Genomic DNA, 18,398 nt, shown 5'->3' with positions numbered 1-18,398 from the left:
TCTGTGCTTTTGATAGGAAGACTCCAAACGCTATAAGCTGGTTCGAAGGATACTGATGTCTTAATCATGCTAAGTCTGTTAATCCATAGCATGTGATGGCTTTCCATTTATTTAGTCCTCTTAAAATTTCTCTCAAAAAATGCTTTGTAGTTGTTTGTGTGTAAGTTTTGTCCTTTTTTGTTAAATTTCCTCATTAGTTAGTTTATCAATGCTATTGCAAGTAGAATTGTTTCATTTCCTTTTTGGGTTATTTCTGTATAGAAATAAAATATTTTTATGTAGAGATAAGTTTAAATATCTATACAATATTCTATAATCTTGATGTTTTTGTGTGTGTGTGTATGTATGTACTTCTTGGAATTTTTAAAATATACATGATCATGTCAAGGGTATCTAGAGAATATTTACCTCTTCATTAAAATATTTATTATTTTGTGTGTGTGTATGTTTTGCGTGTATGTACATATGTGTACCACATGCATGCCTGGTGCCTGCAAGGTCAGAAGAGGGTATTGGTTCCTCTGGGACTGGAGTCACTGTGAGCTCTATATGAGTGCTGGTCTTCTGCAAGTAGAGACAGTGCTCTTACTCACTGGGCTAAGTCTGCAATCTTCATTTTTACTTTAGATGTTTTCCATTTATTTTTCTTGCCTAACTGCCCTAATGGAGCCTCTAGTCTAGTACAATATTAAATAGAAGTGCAATGATGAACACTCTTGTTTTATCCTAGATTTTAGTGAATAGTGTCCTGTCTTTCGACATTAATTATCACATTAGGGGTAGCTTTTATTTCAAACAGATTTCTTTATAAATATTTTCATTAATTATTTGTGAATTACATGCAACACATCCTCCCTCCTCCCTTTCCTTCCAGAGTCCCACTTTCCCTCCCTACACTCTCCTTATGATTGTTTAGTACAGTTTTTAGTGTCCTTAGACTCCTGGGTGTGGGATCATATACTGATTGTGGCTGACCGACTAGGGACCACACCTTAAGAAGGCTGACAGGAAGGGAACTATCAACTGTCCATAGCCCCAGAGATGAGTGAGGTCCCACAAACTCCTTCCCCTATGCTGGAATATCAATTGGCTAGATCTGTGCAGGCAGCACAGCTGCTGTGAGTTTATGAGTGCTGGGGTCCTGTCATGCCCAGAAGACACTGCTTAGCCCCCCTGACCTCTAGCTCCGAACAATCTTTCTATCTCCTCTTCCATGGTGGTCCCTGAGCCTTGGGCAGGGTGTGATATAGACACACATGACTCTTGTTTTATTTGAGACATGATTTATCTGTGAAGCCCTAGCTGTCCTGGAACTCAACTATGTAGACTAGGCTGGCCTCAGATTCACAGAGATCTGCCTGCCTCTGCCTCCTGAGTGCGGGATAAAATGTATGTGCTACCACCACCCAGCATTAAACATGCTTCTTGACAGTTAGAAAATTTACCTTTATTTCCAGTTTGAAAAACTATCAGAGTTTGTAAATTTCTTTTTGTCTGTATGCTACGGTCTCATTCTTTATTATTTTGATATGGTAAACAACATATTAATTGATTTTAAGATAGCAAATCCACTTTGCATTCCTAGCAAATGTTCCGTCTGATATAGTGTATAATTCTTTCTATAGCTGTAGGATTTGCTAGCATTTTGATGAATATGAAAATCCTAAGATTTTTTTTCCTGGTTGTCTTAGATGCCTTTGTGAAGTTTTAGAGTCAGCAGTATTTGACTCATACAACAAGTTTGCTCACTTTAAGTAGGTATTTTTAATTCACAGATATATTTATAAGCTCAACTAAAGGGTATTTCTATTTATTTCAGGCATCTGAGTCCCAAGTGCCTGAACTATGCAACACATACAGAATGGTAGCAGCATTTGACTTAAATCCACATAACAAGTCTAGTAAAGAGACTTTTGAAGATTAAAACTAAATTAAGGTGAACTGAAACTACTTGAGAGGCTTAAAAAAATACAACCTAAAAACTATTAAACTGCTCTATGCCAGTTTTAGCACATCGGAACTTGGTTTCAAAAGCAAATTTTAAAAAGTTGAAAAAAAAAAAACCAGTTTTTAATCAATGCACAAAAATCAGCTGTTAATGCTTAAATTTATTATTTGCTTTAGTAACTCTGTTTCTTGGCTTTTCTTATATTTTAATTTTTACATATATTATATGAAGTAAGCAACTAGACCTATGTTTATTGCATGGTAGAGAATAGGAAAGCAACATAGAAGAATGGGCACTTAAGGCTGATTAAGCTTTCTAAAACAAATGCAGTTTCTCTAACCTAATTGTTATCATGTATATTGTGTGTACATATGCCTTATATGTTTATACATAGACAAAAGTTGATAATTTTACCAAATTATCAATGGGAGTCTCCATTATTTAACAGTGAATGTCTAAATTTCTAAGTTCAATGACCAAAGACATTCATTAAACCGGTGTTTTAAATTCTGGCTAATTTTAGTTCTAAGAATGCAAAAACGAGCTGGTGTCTGCACCCAAAACTCATGTTGTATTGGATGGCACACACAGTTGATACTTTCATACTCTTTTCCAGATCCTGAGACCCCAGCACACAAACTTTCTTTTGAGCATCTTAACAGGGTTCTTCTTTCCTTCTGTATAGCATTGTTATTTTGGCTCTATCCGAGATCGTCTTTTCCCTTTTCTCTCTATTTTCAGTCTGCAGAATCTCACTTAGTTAAATCCCATTTATTTCCATTTCATGTGCACAGTTCTTTAAGTTGCTAATTCATGTGTACCCTCTGAGCTCCAGGAACTCAATCAGTGAGTGCATGCCTCAACAGGAATATGCCTACAACAGAGTTTATCATAATCTCAAATATGTTTCTACTCTAGTAGTCCTTGTTTGTGAACTGAAACTTTTCGTCAGCTGCCTAAGCAGAAACCAGTGTCACACTTGACTTAACTGGCTGGGTGAGGAGGACCTTGGAAAAATAGGGGGAGGGAAAATCACAACTAGAATATATTGGGTAAAAAATATTTTCAATAAAGGGTATAAAAATAATCAAACCAGCAAAAAACAAAGCAACCAACAAAGGGTTTTCTCCACTTCATGCAACTGCACACAATGTCTGCCTTTTCTTTAGTTGTCTGGTCTTCCACTTCCCTCCTGCTTCTGACCTAGCCTAGTTCCAACAACTTCTTTTGGATTCCTCAATTAGTCTATTTGATATTTTGCTTCTTGTCTTGCCCCTTAAACCCATCTTCCAGTCTGTTGTAAGAATAATCTTTCTGAAATGTAAGTCTGATCCTTTTTCTCTTCATTTAAAAATCCTTTAGAGGCTTCCTCTAGTTTTCAGGATACGATCCAAGCACTTTATCATGTCCTACAGGGTCCTTTGTAACCAGATCTTGCCTGGCTTTCCTGCTTCGTTTCCTGCACTTTTTCCCAAAGTAAGAAATCCCAGCTGTACCAAATTACTTATTTGGAATTTCCAAACCATTCTATGCTGTTTCATAATTCAGTGCCTTTATACCTGCAGATCTTGTTGCCTGGAATTTTGATGTCTCTTCCCCGATTTTGGTTTGTTGTTGTTTTGTGACAGTTTCACTGTATATCCTTAGCTGGCCTGGAACTTGCCTGCCCCTGTCTCCCTGAGTGATGGGATTAAAGGTGTGTGCCACCATGCCTACCTCTCCCCCATTTTTAAAAAAGATTTATTTATTTTACATAAGTACACTGTGGCTCTCTTCAGACACATCAGGAGGCATCAGATCCTATGTGGTTGCTGGGAATTGAACTCAGGACCTCTAGAAGAGCAGTCAGTGCTCTTAACCACTGAGCCATCATCTCTCCAGCCTCCTCATTCCCCCATTCTTAATGACTACCTACTCACTGAGAGCCAGCACTTGCATTATTTCTTGTGCATTCGACCTTAACCTCTTTCTTTCTTGATCCTTGGTGTGCTTCATGTGCAGCCACCCTGATACAACTGTGCAGCTATGTCGTCCTTATTTACGATGCATCTTCTCAATGAGCTGTTGGACCTTTGAATATTTATCTCTGTATTCTCTATCATGGCAGTGTTTTGAAGGATTATGTTTGAAAATGTATTTGATAATTTCTGTCTCCTATGTAAACAGATGTGTGTTAGGCACTGTGAAGAATCTTTAAGGTTCCTTTTTGTGTCTTAATTTCTCAGTCTCCTCCATAGGTTCTGTATCCTGTCTGTCCTCTTAGTGTCTGACCTCAGCCTCTTTTCCTTCTGCATGTGTACTCTGAGTCACTCCATCCATTTCCTTAGCTTTAATTGCTGACAACTCCCAAATCTGTTCTCCCAGCAAAGACCTCATTCTCAAGCTCCAGATGGTCTCAGGCATCTCAAACTCAGCATGTACAAAATTGAATTCTTTCATTCTTTATGGGCTAGGAGAGGAAAATTGTAGAAAAGTTTTGGAAACCATTGTGAGGGAAAATTGTTAGAAATTAAGCCAGGACGATGTCATTAAGCTTTCATTATCATCACAGGAAGTAGCTTTGTATTTTCAGATTGAAATGGAACGGGTAAAATTCCTTTAATACTGGGTTCTCATACTGGGTGAACAGTGGATTACCAAGACATATGTGGAGTTACGGAATAAACAGAACTTATATTCTTAAAACATTAGTTTTGATAGAGGATTTGTGTGTGTATAATATATAACATATAAGTTGTAAGAACTAAAATACTATTTTTATATTAAACAGGCACTTTGTGGAGAAGAATGCAAAATCTTGGGGAAGTTTAAACTCCTTTCCTTAAAAATGTAAGCACACAGATCACTTTTAAGATTAAAGCATCTCAGACTTAACTACTGAGTTAAAAAAGTCAGAGGACATCTGCACCATGCCCATGCATTTAAGAGCATACAGAAAGGAGCCTTCAGGGTACAGACATTATCCAGGGTGAACAATGGGGAGTCAGCTTTGCAGGAAGTTCTTTTTTCAGATGAAGTAGGAGGAAACAGGGGAAGGGAGGAGTTCATAAGCAAAAGTTGTTACATCCAGGCTGAAGAAGTCTGTAAAACACATTGATTCATTCAATAGACAGTTGATGCCAACTTTGTCTCATGTTCTTTACTGAGTGGTGGGAGAAATGAATTAGATGTGTTTTCTCGAGGAACTCACTATTTAGTGAAGGGTTTTAAACAGTAGAATTATTCAGTCACTATAATAAAAGATGTACAGTGTGAAACTGGCCCACTGGTAAAGTAAAGGAAATGCTTCCATTTGTAGAATTATCAGGGCTGGAGCTGTGGTTCAGTTCTAGAGTATTTGCCTAGTATGTGCTAGAGCTTGGGCCCAATCCACAGCCTAAAAGACATAGGAATAAATATAACTAAGAATGTAAAAGATTTGTACCCAGCTGGGCAGTGGTGGGACACACTTTTAATTCTAGTGTGTTGGAGCAGAAGCAGGTGGATCTCTGTGAGTTTGAGGCCAGACTGGTTAACAGAGCAAGCTTCAGGACAAGACATCCAAGGCTACAGAGAACTCAAAAAACCAACACAAAACAAGACAAAATGCCAAAAAAAAAAAACAAAAAAAAAACCAAAAAAACCAAAAAAAAACCCTTGTGCTCAAAATTATTAGCACCGATAAAAGACATTGAAAATAACACTGATAAGTGGAACACTGCCTTGCTCTCAAGATTGGAAGAATGAAAATTATTAAAATGTTCACAGAACTCAAAGTAATCAATAGAGTTCATGCAATCCCTATAAAAATACCAATGACCTTTTTAAAAAAACCAGAAATTAAAAAAAAACCCACCAAAGACAAAGTTTGTAAGCACAAAAAATTCCATATAGTCAAAATAATGTCATAAAGAAAAAGGCATCATCTTCCCCGACTGCAGGCTGTATCACAAACCTATAGTAAGCAAACGCGGCTGTGCTGGCATAACAGACACAGGCCACAGCACAGGATAGAGCCCAGAAATAAACACATGCACGCAGAGTCAACTGATTTTTGCCAAATGAGTATACACTGGAGGAAATCACTCCAAAAACTGTTGTTGAGAAACCATATATCCTCAAGCCAAGGGGGGAAAATCAGAACCCTTGTTTTATACCAGACTCAAAATTAACTTGATTTTCTCCATTTCCCTGCCCCGTCTGGTTCTAGGAATTGAAACTGAGGCCTCATACTTTTCAGTCACATGTTCTATCCCTTTGCTAAATTCGGAACCCTACATAATTAACACAAAATATATTAAAGACAAATAGAAGTCCCAGAAGGATGAGGGTCCTAGTCCTGGGAAGACCAGTATAACATTTAGAAGAGAACACAGGGAGAAGCTTCTCCACTGACCCTAGTGATACATTCTGCATAGAACAGTAAAGAATAGAAAAAGTCAGTCAATGGGATGATATTGAACCAAGTGATACATTCTGCATAGAACAGTAAAGAATAGAAAAAGTCAGTCAATGGGATGATATTGAACCAAGTGATACATTCTGCATAGAACAGTAAAGAATAGAAAAAGTCAGTCAATGGGATGATATTGAACCAAGCAGTTTTTAAACATCAAACAAGCAATCTGAACATGAAAAGGTAACCTGCAGGAGATAGAATATTTGCCACCCATGTATCTGATAAGAGACTGAAATTTAAAATATACAAGGACCTTGTAAGACTCATAGAAACAAAGCTTGGCTGTCAGTGCCTAAGGGCTCCAGGAAATGGGGTGACCTTGGCTTTAAAGGTTTGAGGAAGTAGCAACTTTCTTTCTAGCTGGTTCTTTTTGTGTGTGTGTGGTGCTGGGGACTGAACTCAGGACTTGATGAATGCTAAGCACACGTTACCACAGAGCTCCACCCCAGCCCTGGGTCCAAACTTTTTTGCCTTGTAGGATGAACAAATCTCAGATCTAATATACAGTATGGGTGGTCGTCTATGTGGTTAAAAGATCAAATGAAGAGTCTGGGCCACTGTAATAATGCTGAGCTTCACTTGAGGAATTCAGTGACTGTATCATAAAAATCATAAAAGAGGCATCATTTCTGGTTTTGCCAGTGTAGAAATATATAGGTATTTTCTGTCAGTGGTTTGGTTAGAAATATTCCAGGATGTTGGAATATGCAAAATGTGTGGGAAATTAATTAGACATATGTTTATATTCTTGACAATCACTATCAGCATTTAAGGCCCTGTAGAGGATTTTTTTTTTTTTGGTCTTGGATACTGAACAGTGCATTTAGCATTTTCACACAAAGCACAGTTGTTTTATAAACTTCAGCCAGTGTTGAATATGGCAGGCTTGAGATGTGGCTGGACCAGGCTGTCAATGTAATGTCTGGATTTTATCCAGCAAAGGCATTGCTTAGGCACTGAAAGGCTGACTAAACCCAGTAAAAGCAGGTTGTAATTCATTACTAGGTTGAAAAATCAACTTAGTGGATAGGAATCAGCATTGTGTGTGTGTATGTATGTATGTATGTATGTTCCTGTGGGTGAGTGCACATGCATGTGGAGGCTAGAGGTCAGCCTCCTCAGGATTTTTTGAGATAGGATTTCTTCCTGAGCCTAGAATTTACCAGTTTGGCTAAGTTGGCTGGCCAGTGAGCTTCTAAGATCTGCATATCTCTGCCCTGAATGCCCAGCACTGGGATAACAGGATATACCATCACACCCGGCTTCTGGTTTTTTTTTTTTTTTTGTTGTTGTTGTTTCAATTTCTATCAGTAGTGTGTGCCACAGCATGTGTAGTCAGTTGTGGGGGTTATTTTTTTCTACTATGTGGATTCTAGGAGTCAAGTTATCAGGCTTGGCACCATCTTTACTGAATGAACCATCTTCCTGGTCCCACACCTAGCTTTTTGTGTGGCTTGGGAGGTTAATTCAGGACCTCATGATCAAGAGGTGGGCATTTTACCGAGTCATTCCGCCAGTTCTGGAAGCAGCATTGTTAAAGGTAAGGCAAATGTGAAGGAAAATGTCTTGTGAGGATATGCAATTTATATACATATTGACCGTCACATGTTCTGATGCAAAATGCTTTACCTTTATCTGGGTCCTAGTAAAAAAAAATTTTTTTTGTTTTTTGGTGGGGGAAGGAACACTAATTTTAGTAGTACAAAGCTTGATGTTTTAGACTGCTTTTGGTAGCAATAAAAAGAAATGAGTCTCAAATGGCAGTAATCTCTCTCAAACACACTTCATTACAACTTGAATTGCAGTTTGGAAGCACATTGTTAGTTTTTAATCTATTTTCATTGTTGTCTTCAGTCTAATGCCCTATACCATAGGGAACTATAAAGCAATGTTGTATTTCAGTGTACTACATAAACACAGCAGGCATATCTTGTGACAAAGTTATGAGTCTAGGAATGGGGATGACCAAAAGAGCCACGTGAAAGTTTGTGTACAAGTTATGTAGGTCAAAGTGGAGCCTCTGGATGACAGGGACTGTGTGAACAAAGTGTAAAGGGGCCTGTGCCAGAAAAACCACCCAAATAAGGTGTGTTTTATGCCTCTACAGCATGAGCTTGAGAGGCACCATGTAGTGGAGCACCAAGCAGATGCTTAGTTAGTAGGCAGTGTAAGAAATCTGGACTTTGTCCCATAAAAAACTGGAAATCTATCAGGCAATTAAGATGATCACATTCCTATCATAACTTTGGATGCCCGGGACATCCCACTAGGAACAATTGAATATTTGCTAATGGAGATAAAGCAGGACATGACTCCACTTAAGATACAGGAATACAGTTACTGGGTTCAAAAATGATAGGTAGGTATTGGGTTCATAGTGCTAAACTTTTAAGTGTGTTAAGTTTTTTGCGTGGGTGAAGGACATTAGTTTGTCAACCTTATTGTAAAGAATTGAACCCCCACCCGCCCAGCCCTTACCATGAGTATGGCAGTATGTACCTTCAATCTCAGCACTAGGGAGGCAGAGGCAGGAAGATCTCTAAGTTCAAGGCCAGCCTAGTCTACAGAGTGAGTTCCAGGACAGCCAAGGCTACACAGAGAATCCATGTCTGTGTAGATCAAAATCTGGAACTCGATGTGGAGAACCACTCTTTCGAAGTGATGAGAAGGGGCTCTCTTTGGCTTGGTATTTAGGCAATGTCTACTCAAAGGCAGTTATTTACAAACACAGGCAGATTAACAAAGCCTTCAGTAGATATCTTAGGATTTGTCAACTTTGGGGGGCCAGATTATTAGATATGTAGTGCCCTGTACAACTATGAGCTCCTTGACTGCTGATGCTTCACTTTTAGCCAGGGTCAGATTTACTGCAAATATGCTTGAAGTATGCAATCCCTCGTATGTAAGGTGATGCTGGAGATTAGAAGATGCTTCTAATAGAAGGGGTAGAGATACAGCTCAGAAGGCACTTGCTACTAAGTCTGATGACCTGACTTCCATACCTAGGAACCACAGGTTGGAAGAACAACTTGGGAAAGCTGTCCTCTGGCCTCTATCTGCATTCTGAGATGCATGTATCCTCCCTACTCAATAAAGAAGTATAAAACATTTAGGGAAATATCAAAGCTCCAAATGATGGGTGTTCAAAAAAAAAAAAAATCTTTGAGAGCCCTTTCATATTTTACCTGTTGCAAAGTCTTCCAAGATTTAGTTTTAAGGGGAGGGCTTTTCCTAGAACAAGTCATGACTCAGGCATCTAACTAGTAAATGCTCAAAAGATAGGAAAAGGAATAAAGATTTACAAAAAACATGTCAAGTTCTATGCAGAAGGAAGAGTGACAGCTCTGTGGGGACCAGGTGATTTAGTGTAGGCAGCTGTAGGGCAAACAGTCTTAGAATAGTGTCACTGAAGCTAATGTCTTTCTGCTTCCACAGTAACCTTCTACCTTCAGGTGCTGCATTAATTGTTCAGGAGAACTTCTTTCCATGACTCCCACAGAACAGCAGCCAGGATGGGTCATATCCATATTTAGTGGATATAAATAAGCTCCTTGCTTCTCACATACCCTGGCCATTCTGAAACAGGATTTCCTCTTTCTGGGTTCCCACAGAGGTCCACTTTTGGCAACAAAAGCTTCCAGGAAATTCCCAGCAGGCTTAACTTTCTAATGCATCACTCTCTATCAACCTTCCTCTTCACACCCTCTACTAAGAGGAAGGAACTTATCCGGAAGGCCAACATCCTGGCAGATGCCTACAGCCCTATCTATGATCAGGGTGGTGATACATCTATTTGAGTCCACATTCAAAACCCATTCAGACATTGAGTGAAACAAATGTGACCTTGCCTAGAAACAATTCTCAGTTTTAGGGGTACCATGCTATTTGAAGATTCCTGTACAGTGGCTCACACAGCTAGTTATCAGGAAGCAATCTCTTGGGACTGAATGCTTGCTCTCATAGTAGCCTGTCAAAATCCTGTTAAGAAGGGGGAAGAAGCTCAGGTGGCTGCACCCTCCTTTGTGGATGGATTGACAGTGGTATAGCCATTGGTAAGACACACATGCTCCCGTAAGCAGGACTAATGAAACTTGCCAGGACACAATCACACACATAAAAAGACATCAAGTGGAAGGGGGACTAGTTGAAATAGGCAGGACAATAGGGTGCATGCATGTGATGGTAAGCATGGTCAAAAGACATTGGTAGATATGTATGAAGATGCCAAGATGAAACCTAGTCTCATAGGATTCATAAAGATTCTCATGTATAACTTATAAAAACAAAAAAGGAATTCCAATGGTGGGTCTCTATGCTGGACGTCAGCCAATCACCATAGGAAGATGGTTTGGAATCAAGAGATACAGGGCCCATCTAAATTAGTGTTGAGATAAGCAAACTGAGCCAGGAGGTAGTGCCCCCATACCTTTAATCCTAGTACTGAGGAGGCAGAGGCAGGTGGATCGCTTAGTTCAAGGCCAGCCTGGTCTACAAAGAGAGTTCTAAGACAGTCAAAGAAACTCTGTCTCAGAAAAAACAAAACCAAACCAAACTGGCACTGTGTGGTGGTGAACACTTGGGAACATAGGGACAGGAGGACTGCTGTATGATGGATATAGCCTGGATTACACAGCAAGATCCCCTCACCTCCAACAAACAAGCAAAACTAGACCTAGAATTTAGAACCTAAGTTGTGAATTTACTGTCTTAGGAGGCTGAGCATCTGGATGCCTCTTACTTTCCATAAATCCTAGGAAAGGAAAAGAAAGTCAGTATCTTATATTCATATCAAGACTTTTATCTCCTGTGCAAAGAGGATCGTGTGAGTCACCAGGGAGGTCTGGGCCTCATTATGAGGGGGCTTTACAATGCTACTTCCAGGTCTCACACACTGCATGAGCTCCAAGACCCATGAACACGGGCACCACACCTATGCACTCTCCAGCTCCAGTTAAGTCTTTGGTGTTTGAACTGTACAGGAGCTGTGGAGGCTTGCTTCCTGGTTATGGTGCAGGTCCTGCTGCAGTCCCAGGAGCAGCTGGTTTAGGAGAGTAAGGTTGCTGTCTCTGTGAGGCAGAGGCAGGGGAGGGAGGTAGTTCCCTTTATATTCTATCACCGCCATCTTGGCACGATCTTGCTCCTTCCGATTCGGGATCTGTAGCATTCTTGTGTAGTTCCCATTCTGACCTTGGAACCGAGGCGCTAGCACTTTAAACAGCTTTGGGATCAAGTCCTTCTCCTAGATGGGAAGAGTTAATCAGAAAAAATAGTCACAACTGTAGAGGCATTTAACTATAGATTATTCCCAGAGGTAGGGTTCATACCATCTTCACAGGCTTTCCCAACACCCATTCAGGTAGGTACCAAGTTACACAGAAACACTTATAGGAAGTTATACGGATAAGAGAAATATGTGTCCAAGGTAGTTCGCAACTCTGGTACATAAGAGAATGCCCTGCCTTAAATCTGCCAGGTACCCGGTTCTCTAAGGATTCCTTCCTCACTAGCAGGTAGGGAGCACTCACTGTGAGCCAGAAGTCAGCCATACGCATGGCTCGTTCGTTGGTGTCGCCCAGCTTTCCATAATCGATGAGCTGTGAGGACAAAACACATGGATGTAAGACGAGTCAAGAACCGAGGCGCCCACCTTACTCTTCTGTCTTACCTTCATCCAACCATCCCACCAGCTAAGCTAATTCACGGCGCTCCTTCCTTCGGAGCCCCAACCAGCCTTCCATTTGCTGCGCAGGAGTGACGCGTTCAGCTGAGTGCCACACGGGAATTCGCTACCGTGGAAAGGTCTCCCAGAGTGGCCCTACTCCCCACACAGGGCCAGAGCGGCGGTCTGAGGCTGGACCCGGCGATGAATAGCTTGGCTCTCACCTTCTCCGCGTAGCCCCTCATCTCGTCCGCGCGTGCCCATGTCGCCTCGATGCGTTCGTGGCGAACTAGGCCCGTGAGCAAGTTCCGCAGCAGATGGATGCGGGACTCGGGACCCAGGCCCAGGCGGCGGTAGACGCGGCCGTGGGAGATAGCTGCAGCCAACGACAACCTCATGCTCCCACCTCAGGCCCTCCTCTCGGGGGCCCGGAAAGGGAAACTCTGCGATGTGTGTGCGCGCGCGCGGGGAGTGGGGGAGCAGAGGGGCGGAGGCACGTCTCAGAAGACGCATGCGCAGTAACTCGGCGCGTGGCTGGCGTGTTTGCGCGTGCGCATAAGAGCCTGCTTAGCTGGCAGTCTGAGGGAGGGCAGCCCGACGTGTTGACGTTTCTGGAACGGCGAGCTGGGCGGGCCTCAGGGTCTGCGGGTGCTCTGTGGCGACCTGGGGATCTCGGCGCCCCCTGCCGGGTTTCTCTTGCACTGCGTCGGCTGGCTGGGGCGTTCTTGGAGGAGGTGCCTTCCGGGCGGAGCGTGCGGGGAAAGTGAGTACCTGAGGAGAACTGCGTCAGAGGGGTGGGCCTGTGGTGGAATGTGGCGCTCTTGCCTGAGGAGTTGCAGTCCTGGCTGGTTTTGTGACGATGCCAGTTTAAACCCAGTCTTTATTAGTGATAGTGAGATAAATTATGTCCAGGAAAGCTGCAGGTATTATATTCTTTTATTGACATAAATAAAAACCTAAGTTAGCACTAAAAGCTAAAGTAATGGACAAACACCTGACGTTTTTAAAAAATTTATTCTTTTCTCATACAATATACCCAGACTGCAGCCTCCTCTCCCATCACTTCTCCCAGCCCCCACTCTCCTTTCTCCCCTTTCTCCCCCTAGAAAAGAGCAGACCTCCTAAGGACATCAACCAAAGCACAAGAAGATACAATAAAACCAGGCACAAACCCTCACATCAAGTGTGGACAAGGAAACTCACTAGGAGGAAAAAAGAGTCCCAAGAGCAGGCAAAAGAGTCAGAGACATCCCATCTCCCACTATTAGGAGTCCTCCCAAAACACAAGCCAACAAACTATAACACATTTGCAGACAACCTAGGGCAGAACCTTGAGGGCTCCATGATTGCCCTTTCAGTCTCTGAGCTCCCATAAGCTCTGCTCAGTTGATTCTACAGGCTGTGATCACCTGTGTTCGGCCTCCAACCCAGGCTCTTTCTCCTCTTAATGTTAGTCAGTGGGCCTCTACATCTCCCATCAGCTGCAAGAGGCAGCCTCTCTGATGACGACTGAATTAGGTACCAATCTATGAATCTAGCAGAATATCACTAGATATTAGAATCTAGCAGAATATCTCATTGAAATTTTTATTTATTTTCAGCACTACGGTTTGGTTCTTCCCTAGGTCTCTGGGTGAATGAATACTTTTTCTTAAAAAAAATTCTGTGTGTTTGTGTGTTCCCTTCCATTGCTCAGCATCCTTATGGCTCTTTGAAAAATGTTTTTTGGGAGGAATTGGGTGAAAATACAATCTAGCTCTAGTATTTAACAAAATGATGATCATATTAGGGCTTATTTAAAATGAATTCATCACAGTTGGAGTTACTAGGACAGAACAAATAACACATTTCAAATGGAAAAGGAGTAATTTTTAAAATAGTTTCATTTTTAGAAAAATAAGTTTATGATCATATGCAATATGAAGAAGTTGAGGTGGCTCAGTGCTAAAGAGGGACCCAGAGTTTGATGGAATCAACCTAACCCTTCAGATGGTGTTTCACTCTGGAAATAGTGATGAGCTGTTTCCAACTTGGCTTACATTCTTCTTGGTGTTCTGTCCCCTCCCTGCTTCATTTCCTTGTATTCTTAGTGAGGCGAACTGCCTGTTGCTGAAATTATAAAGTCCTTCGAGGTCAGAGAGGAACTGATTCATGCATTTGGCCTTCTTTCCTCTTTCCTCTTGCCTCCGCCATCAAGTCTGCTGCACTGTTTTTTTTTTTTTTTTTAACCTTATAGTTTTTTTCTGAACACATCATCATTTTATTTTTAAAATTGATGTCCCTTGATAATTTCACCTTTATTTAGAAAAATTACCTTTTCATCTTTCATTTGAAAGAAAATGTCATATTTAGGTAGGCTTGTCTTGTTGTTAGCTAGCTCTCACCATGCTTCAGTAGCAAGTATTTCATTCATTGTGAGTCTATGCAGTAAATTCCTTTCTCCCATGACTTTTCACTACTGAATCTAAATTATGAACAAGATCTCTTATGTTCTCTGTTGTCTCCCCCAACCCCCTAGCCTGAATTCAGGAATGTCATTGATTGCGCTGTTTGTAAACTATATGATTTGCTTTTGCTTTGATCCCTTCTCTCACTCTGATGGATGTATTTATTCACCCCTGGAAGTTGGATTTTTCCTTATTTCCCACTGACCTATTTTAGAAATCCTTAAGTCAGATAACCTTTTAAAATGAAGTGTGTGTGTGTGTGTGTGTGTGTGTGTGTGATGTTATGTTTGAATGGAGATTCTCATGTGCCATGGTGTGCATGTGGATGTTGGAGGACAAATTTCCAGAGTCTCTTCTGTTCTTTCACCAGGTGATTTGGGGCTGTCAGGCCTGTATGGCAAACATCTTTACCTTCTGAGCTACATCACTGTCTCCATAATTGGACAATAGACATGTCAAAAAAGACAATACATTTTGTTTTTGTTTGTTTTGAGACAGGGTCTTGGTACTCTGCAGCTTAGGCTGCCCCTAGGGTTCACTGTGGAATGCAGATTGGTTTCAAACTCAATCATTTGAATTGACAATTTACTGTTCCTGGGTCCTTTCACTAGCTCCTTCATTGAGGACCCTGTGCTCAGTCCAATAGATGCCTGTGAGCATCCACCCATGAGGTGCTTTATTAAGAGCAAATGTACATATAATTAGTAAATCATGAATGCAGTCAACTTTATTATCAATAAGGTAGATGTGTATCCAAACCATCCTGAAATAATACTATATTCTCCAGAATAGTTAAAATTAAAAAGAATGATAAAACCAAATGTTGGTGATATAAGAATTTTTATTCAGAAAGAACAGAAAGTACCACAGATATTTATAAATAATGTTTCTATTAGTATTTTACGTATATCTTTTTGGTATGCATCAGTGAATGATAATATTTTTAAAAATTTCAGTGATACTTTTCTAGGCTAGGAAACAACCCAAATGCGAATTTTTGGTAAAATGAACATAAACGTCAATATATAATCATATAATGGAAAATTAAATAGCACCTTCAGTCCTTTCCTATCTCTTCCATTTAGGTCTCCCGGCACAGTTCAATGGTTGGCTGTGAGTGTCTGCTTCTGTCTTAGTCAGGTGCTGGCAGAGCCTCTCATAGGACAGCCCTACTGGGCTCCTGTCTTCAAGTAGTTCTTGGCATCAGCAATAGTGTTTGGGTTTGGTGTCTGTAGATGGGATAGATCCCTAGGTGGGGTGGTCCTGGATGGCCTTCCCTTCAATATCTGCTCCAGATTTTGTTCCCGAATTTCTATGTATGTTCTTTTGGGTCTAGGTTACCTAACTCAGGATGATATTGTCTAGTTCCATCCATTTGCCTGAAAAATTCATGAAGTCATCATTTTAAATAGCTGAGTAGTACTCCATTGTATAAATGCACCACATTTTCTGTATCCATTCCTCTGTTGAGGGACATCTCTGGGTTGTTTCTGGTTACTATAAGTAAGGCTACTATAAACATAGTGGAGCATGTGTCCTTGTTATGTGTTGGAGCATCTTTTGGGTATATACCCAATAGTGGTGTAGCTGGGTCTTCAGGTAGAACTATTTCCAATATTCTGAGGAACCACCAGATTGATTTCCAGAGTGCCTGTATCAGCTTGCGATCCCACCAGCATTGGAGGAGTGTTCCTCTTGGGTTGCAACCCAATAGGAAAAACAACAATATCAAGTAACTGGACCCAGCAGAGCTCCCAGGGACTAAACCACCAATCAGAGAGTATACATGGGTGAGTCCATATACATATGTAGCAGAGGATTGTCTTATCTGGGTCAATGGGGAGGGAGGTTGCTTGATTCTGGGGAGGCTTATTGCCCCAGCGAAGGGGGATACTAGAGGGGTGAGTACCTTCTTAGAGGCAAAGGGGAGAGGGGATGGGATGGGGGGCTTGGGTAGGGGAGCCCAGAAAGGGGGAAACAACATTTGAAATGTAAATAATTGGGGCTGGAGAGATGGCTTGGCAGTTAAGAGCACTGACTGCTCTTTCGAAGGTCCTGATTTCAAATCCCAGCAACCACATGGTGGCTCACACCATCGGTAATGGGATCTGATGCCCTCTTCTGGGGTGTCTGAAGACAGCTACAGTGTACTTACATATAATAAATAAATAAGTCTTAAAAAAGAAATGTAAATAAGTAACATAATCAATAAAAATAGTAATGCAAATGAACTAGTGCAGATATTATGTAGTAACATGATTAAATATCATAAACATAATGTTCAGTAAAGGCAGTAAGTGCAAAGGACAATACTGTATTATTAAATTGCCTGTTTAAAACAAGATCTGATGTGTGGTGTTAAATTCCCCTTGGTAAGTCAAAAAAGGACAAGTGTTTAGAAGAGAGCATGGGATAGGAACTTGGGAGTATTGGTAATGTTCTATAACTTGACCTGGATGGTCCAAGAAGGAGCATGTTTGCCTTGTCGAAAAATCACTGAATGAAACATATATAATTTGCATATTAATTTTAGTATAACTATTGTATTTTAGTTAAAAATGTAAAAGAGAATATTTATACTGAAGGAAGATGAAATATTATAACTTGTAAAGATGAAAAGGCATTCAAGGACAAATAGGGCTATATTATCTGAGTTAACACCATCTGGCCAGAACCTCCCCTCAATCCGAGGACAAGCAGGGTTATCTTGTCTGAGTCAACACCATCTGGTTGGAACCTCCCCTCTGTCTTACCCCTTGGCGCTTGGTAAAGTCATACATCAACTGGTTGTTATGTGAACAGAGATAAGCCCCAAGCCCAAAGGAACAAAGTCCTGATGCCCCTTTTTTGCTGACCTGTAATCTTTCTGTTAATGTTTAAATGAACCAATCCCGTACCTTTGTCAAAATTCCTTGTACTCCTAACCCTTTGCTTCTTTAAAAACCCCTAGCTTCCGAGCCCCAGGGTCGACTCCCCTGCCTCCTGTGTGAGGTACGTGTCGGCCCAGAGCTCTGCCAATAAAGCCTCGTGCATCTTGCAACAAGAGAGGATTTTTGTGTTCGTGGGTGCTTCCTGTCCCTGGACTAGAGTGGGGGTCCCCATATTTGGAGCCCTACAATACCTATAGGCTTATATTTTTCAAAACCTACTTTAATAGGGGTTCTTAAACACTTTAACCTCCCTTCCACCACCGACCAGTGGAAAGGAAAGGTTAATAAGGCAAAGAGCAACGTGGATCTGTTTAGAAATAGTTCTTTTTTGGGTGATTCCCATCTTCATTGTCAGGATATTAGCAGTTCAGTTCACACGAATCAGCAACAGTAGCTTGATCCACTCACAAACACCATTCACACATCAGCAGTGGCAGTTCAGTGAAGACGAAATAGGCTTTGCCAATTGGCCAGAGTCTTCAGAAGCGGCAAGAAGCCTCTGGAACACTACCAGAAGTTCTTTGGTGCATTTCCCTCTACAAAGTCACGACAAAAGATGATCAGTGAAGAAGGCAAGGTGAACCAATGCCATAACATAGCCAGTGAAGAGCAACATCAGGAAAGCCCAACCAAGACCAGCGGAGTGGCAAGGTAAACCTATGCCACACAGTGTCATCCACTATCTGTTGGGTTATATTTACACCCTTTCCGAACATCATGTGTTTTCTCAAGTGTCTGCTCTAGCAAAACACCATATATCCTTTTTTTCCAGGCAGCTACCATATGTCTGTTCTCAGTAAAACATCCTCCCATGTGTCTGCCTCAGCAAAACATCTTCTCATAAGACAGTTTCTAGAAAAACATCATATGACACAACTGAGTCTCCAAAGAAATCAGAAATTTCCACTTCATATGCCCTTGATAGCTTCAATCCATGAGGGCCAATCTTTGACATGGTATTAATAAAGATCTCTAA

The 18,398-nt window shown here is 41.1% G+C and overlaps 1 protein-coding gene across 1 annotated transcript; it reads right to left on the bottom strand.

The window, feature by feature from the left end:
• Window positions 1–11,163: 11,163 nt before the first annotated feature.
• On the bottom strand, window positions 11,164–12,557 carry Mrpl17 (mitochondrial ribosomal protein L17). The gene is made up of 3 exons (XM_021167515.3): window positions 12,270–12,557; window positions 11,912–11,980; window positions 11,164–11,625 (listed from the first exon to the last, which is right to left on the bottom strand). Exons 1-3 carry the CDS (start codon window positions 12,441–12,443, stop codon window positions 11,338–11,340), a joined length of 531 nt encoding a protein of 176 aa, XP_021023174.1. The 5' UTR covers window positions 12,444–12,557; the 3' UTR covers window positions 11,164–11,337.
• Window positions 12,558–18,398: the final 5,841 nt, after the last annotated feature.

The sequence above is a fragment of the Mus caroli genome, unplaced genomic scaffold (genome assembly GCF_978045245.1).
Source record: "Mus caroli unplaced genomic scaffold, Mus_caroli_1 scaffold_8, whole genome shotgun sequence".
Taxonomy (NCBI): Eukaryota; Metazoa; Chordata; class Mammalia; order Rodentia; family Muridae; genus Mus; species Mus caroli.
Note: the sequence above shows the minus strand (reverse complement) of the source record. Positions and strands in the feature narration are given on the sequence as shown.

Excerpts from the sequence above, each read along its gene's own strand:
- Mrpl17 (XM_021167515.3), bottom strand. The coding sequence starts at position 12,443 with ATGAGGTTGTCGTTGGCTGCAGCTATCTCCCACGGCCGCGTCTACCGC. Across the intron at positions 11,981-12,269 it reads TGAGGGGCTACGCGGAGAAG|CTCATCGATTATGGAAAGCT; the intron begins GTGAGAGCCAAG and ends TTGTCCTCACAG. Across the intron at positions 11,626-11,911 it reads TGGCTGACTTCTGGCTCACA|GAGAAGGACTTGATCCCAAA; the intron begins GTGAGTGCTCCC and ends CTTCCCATCTAG.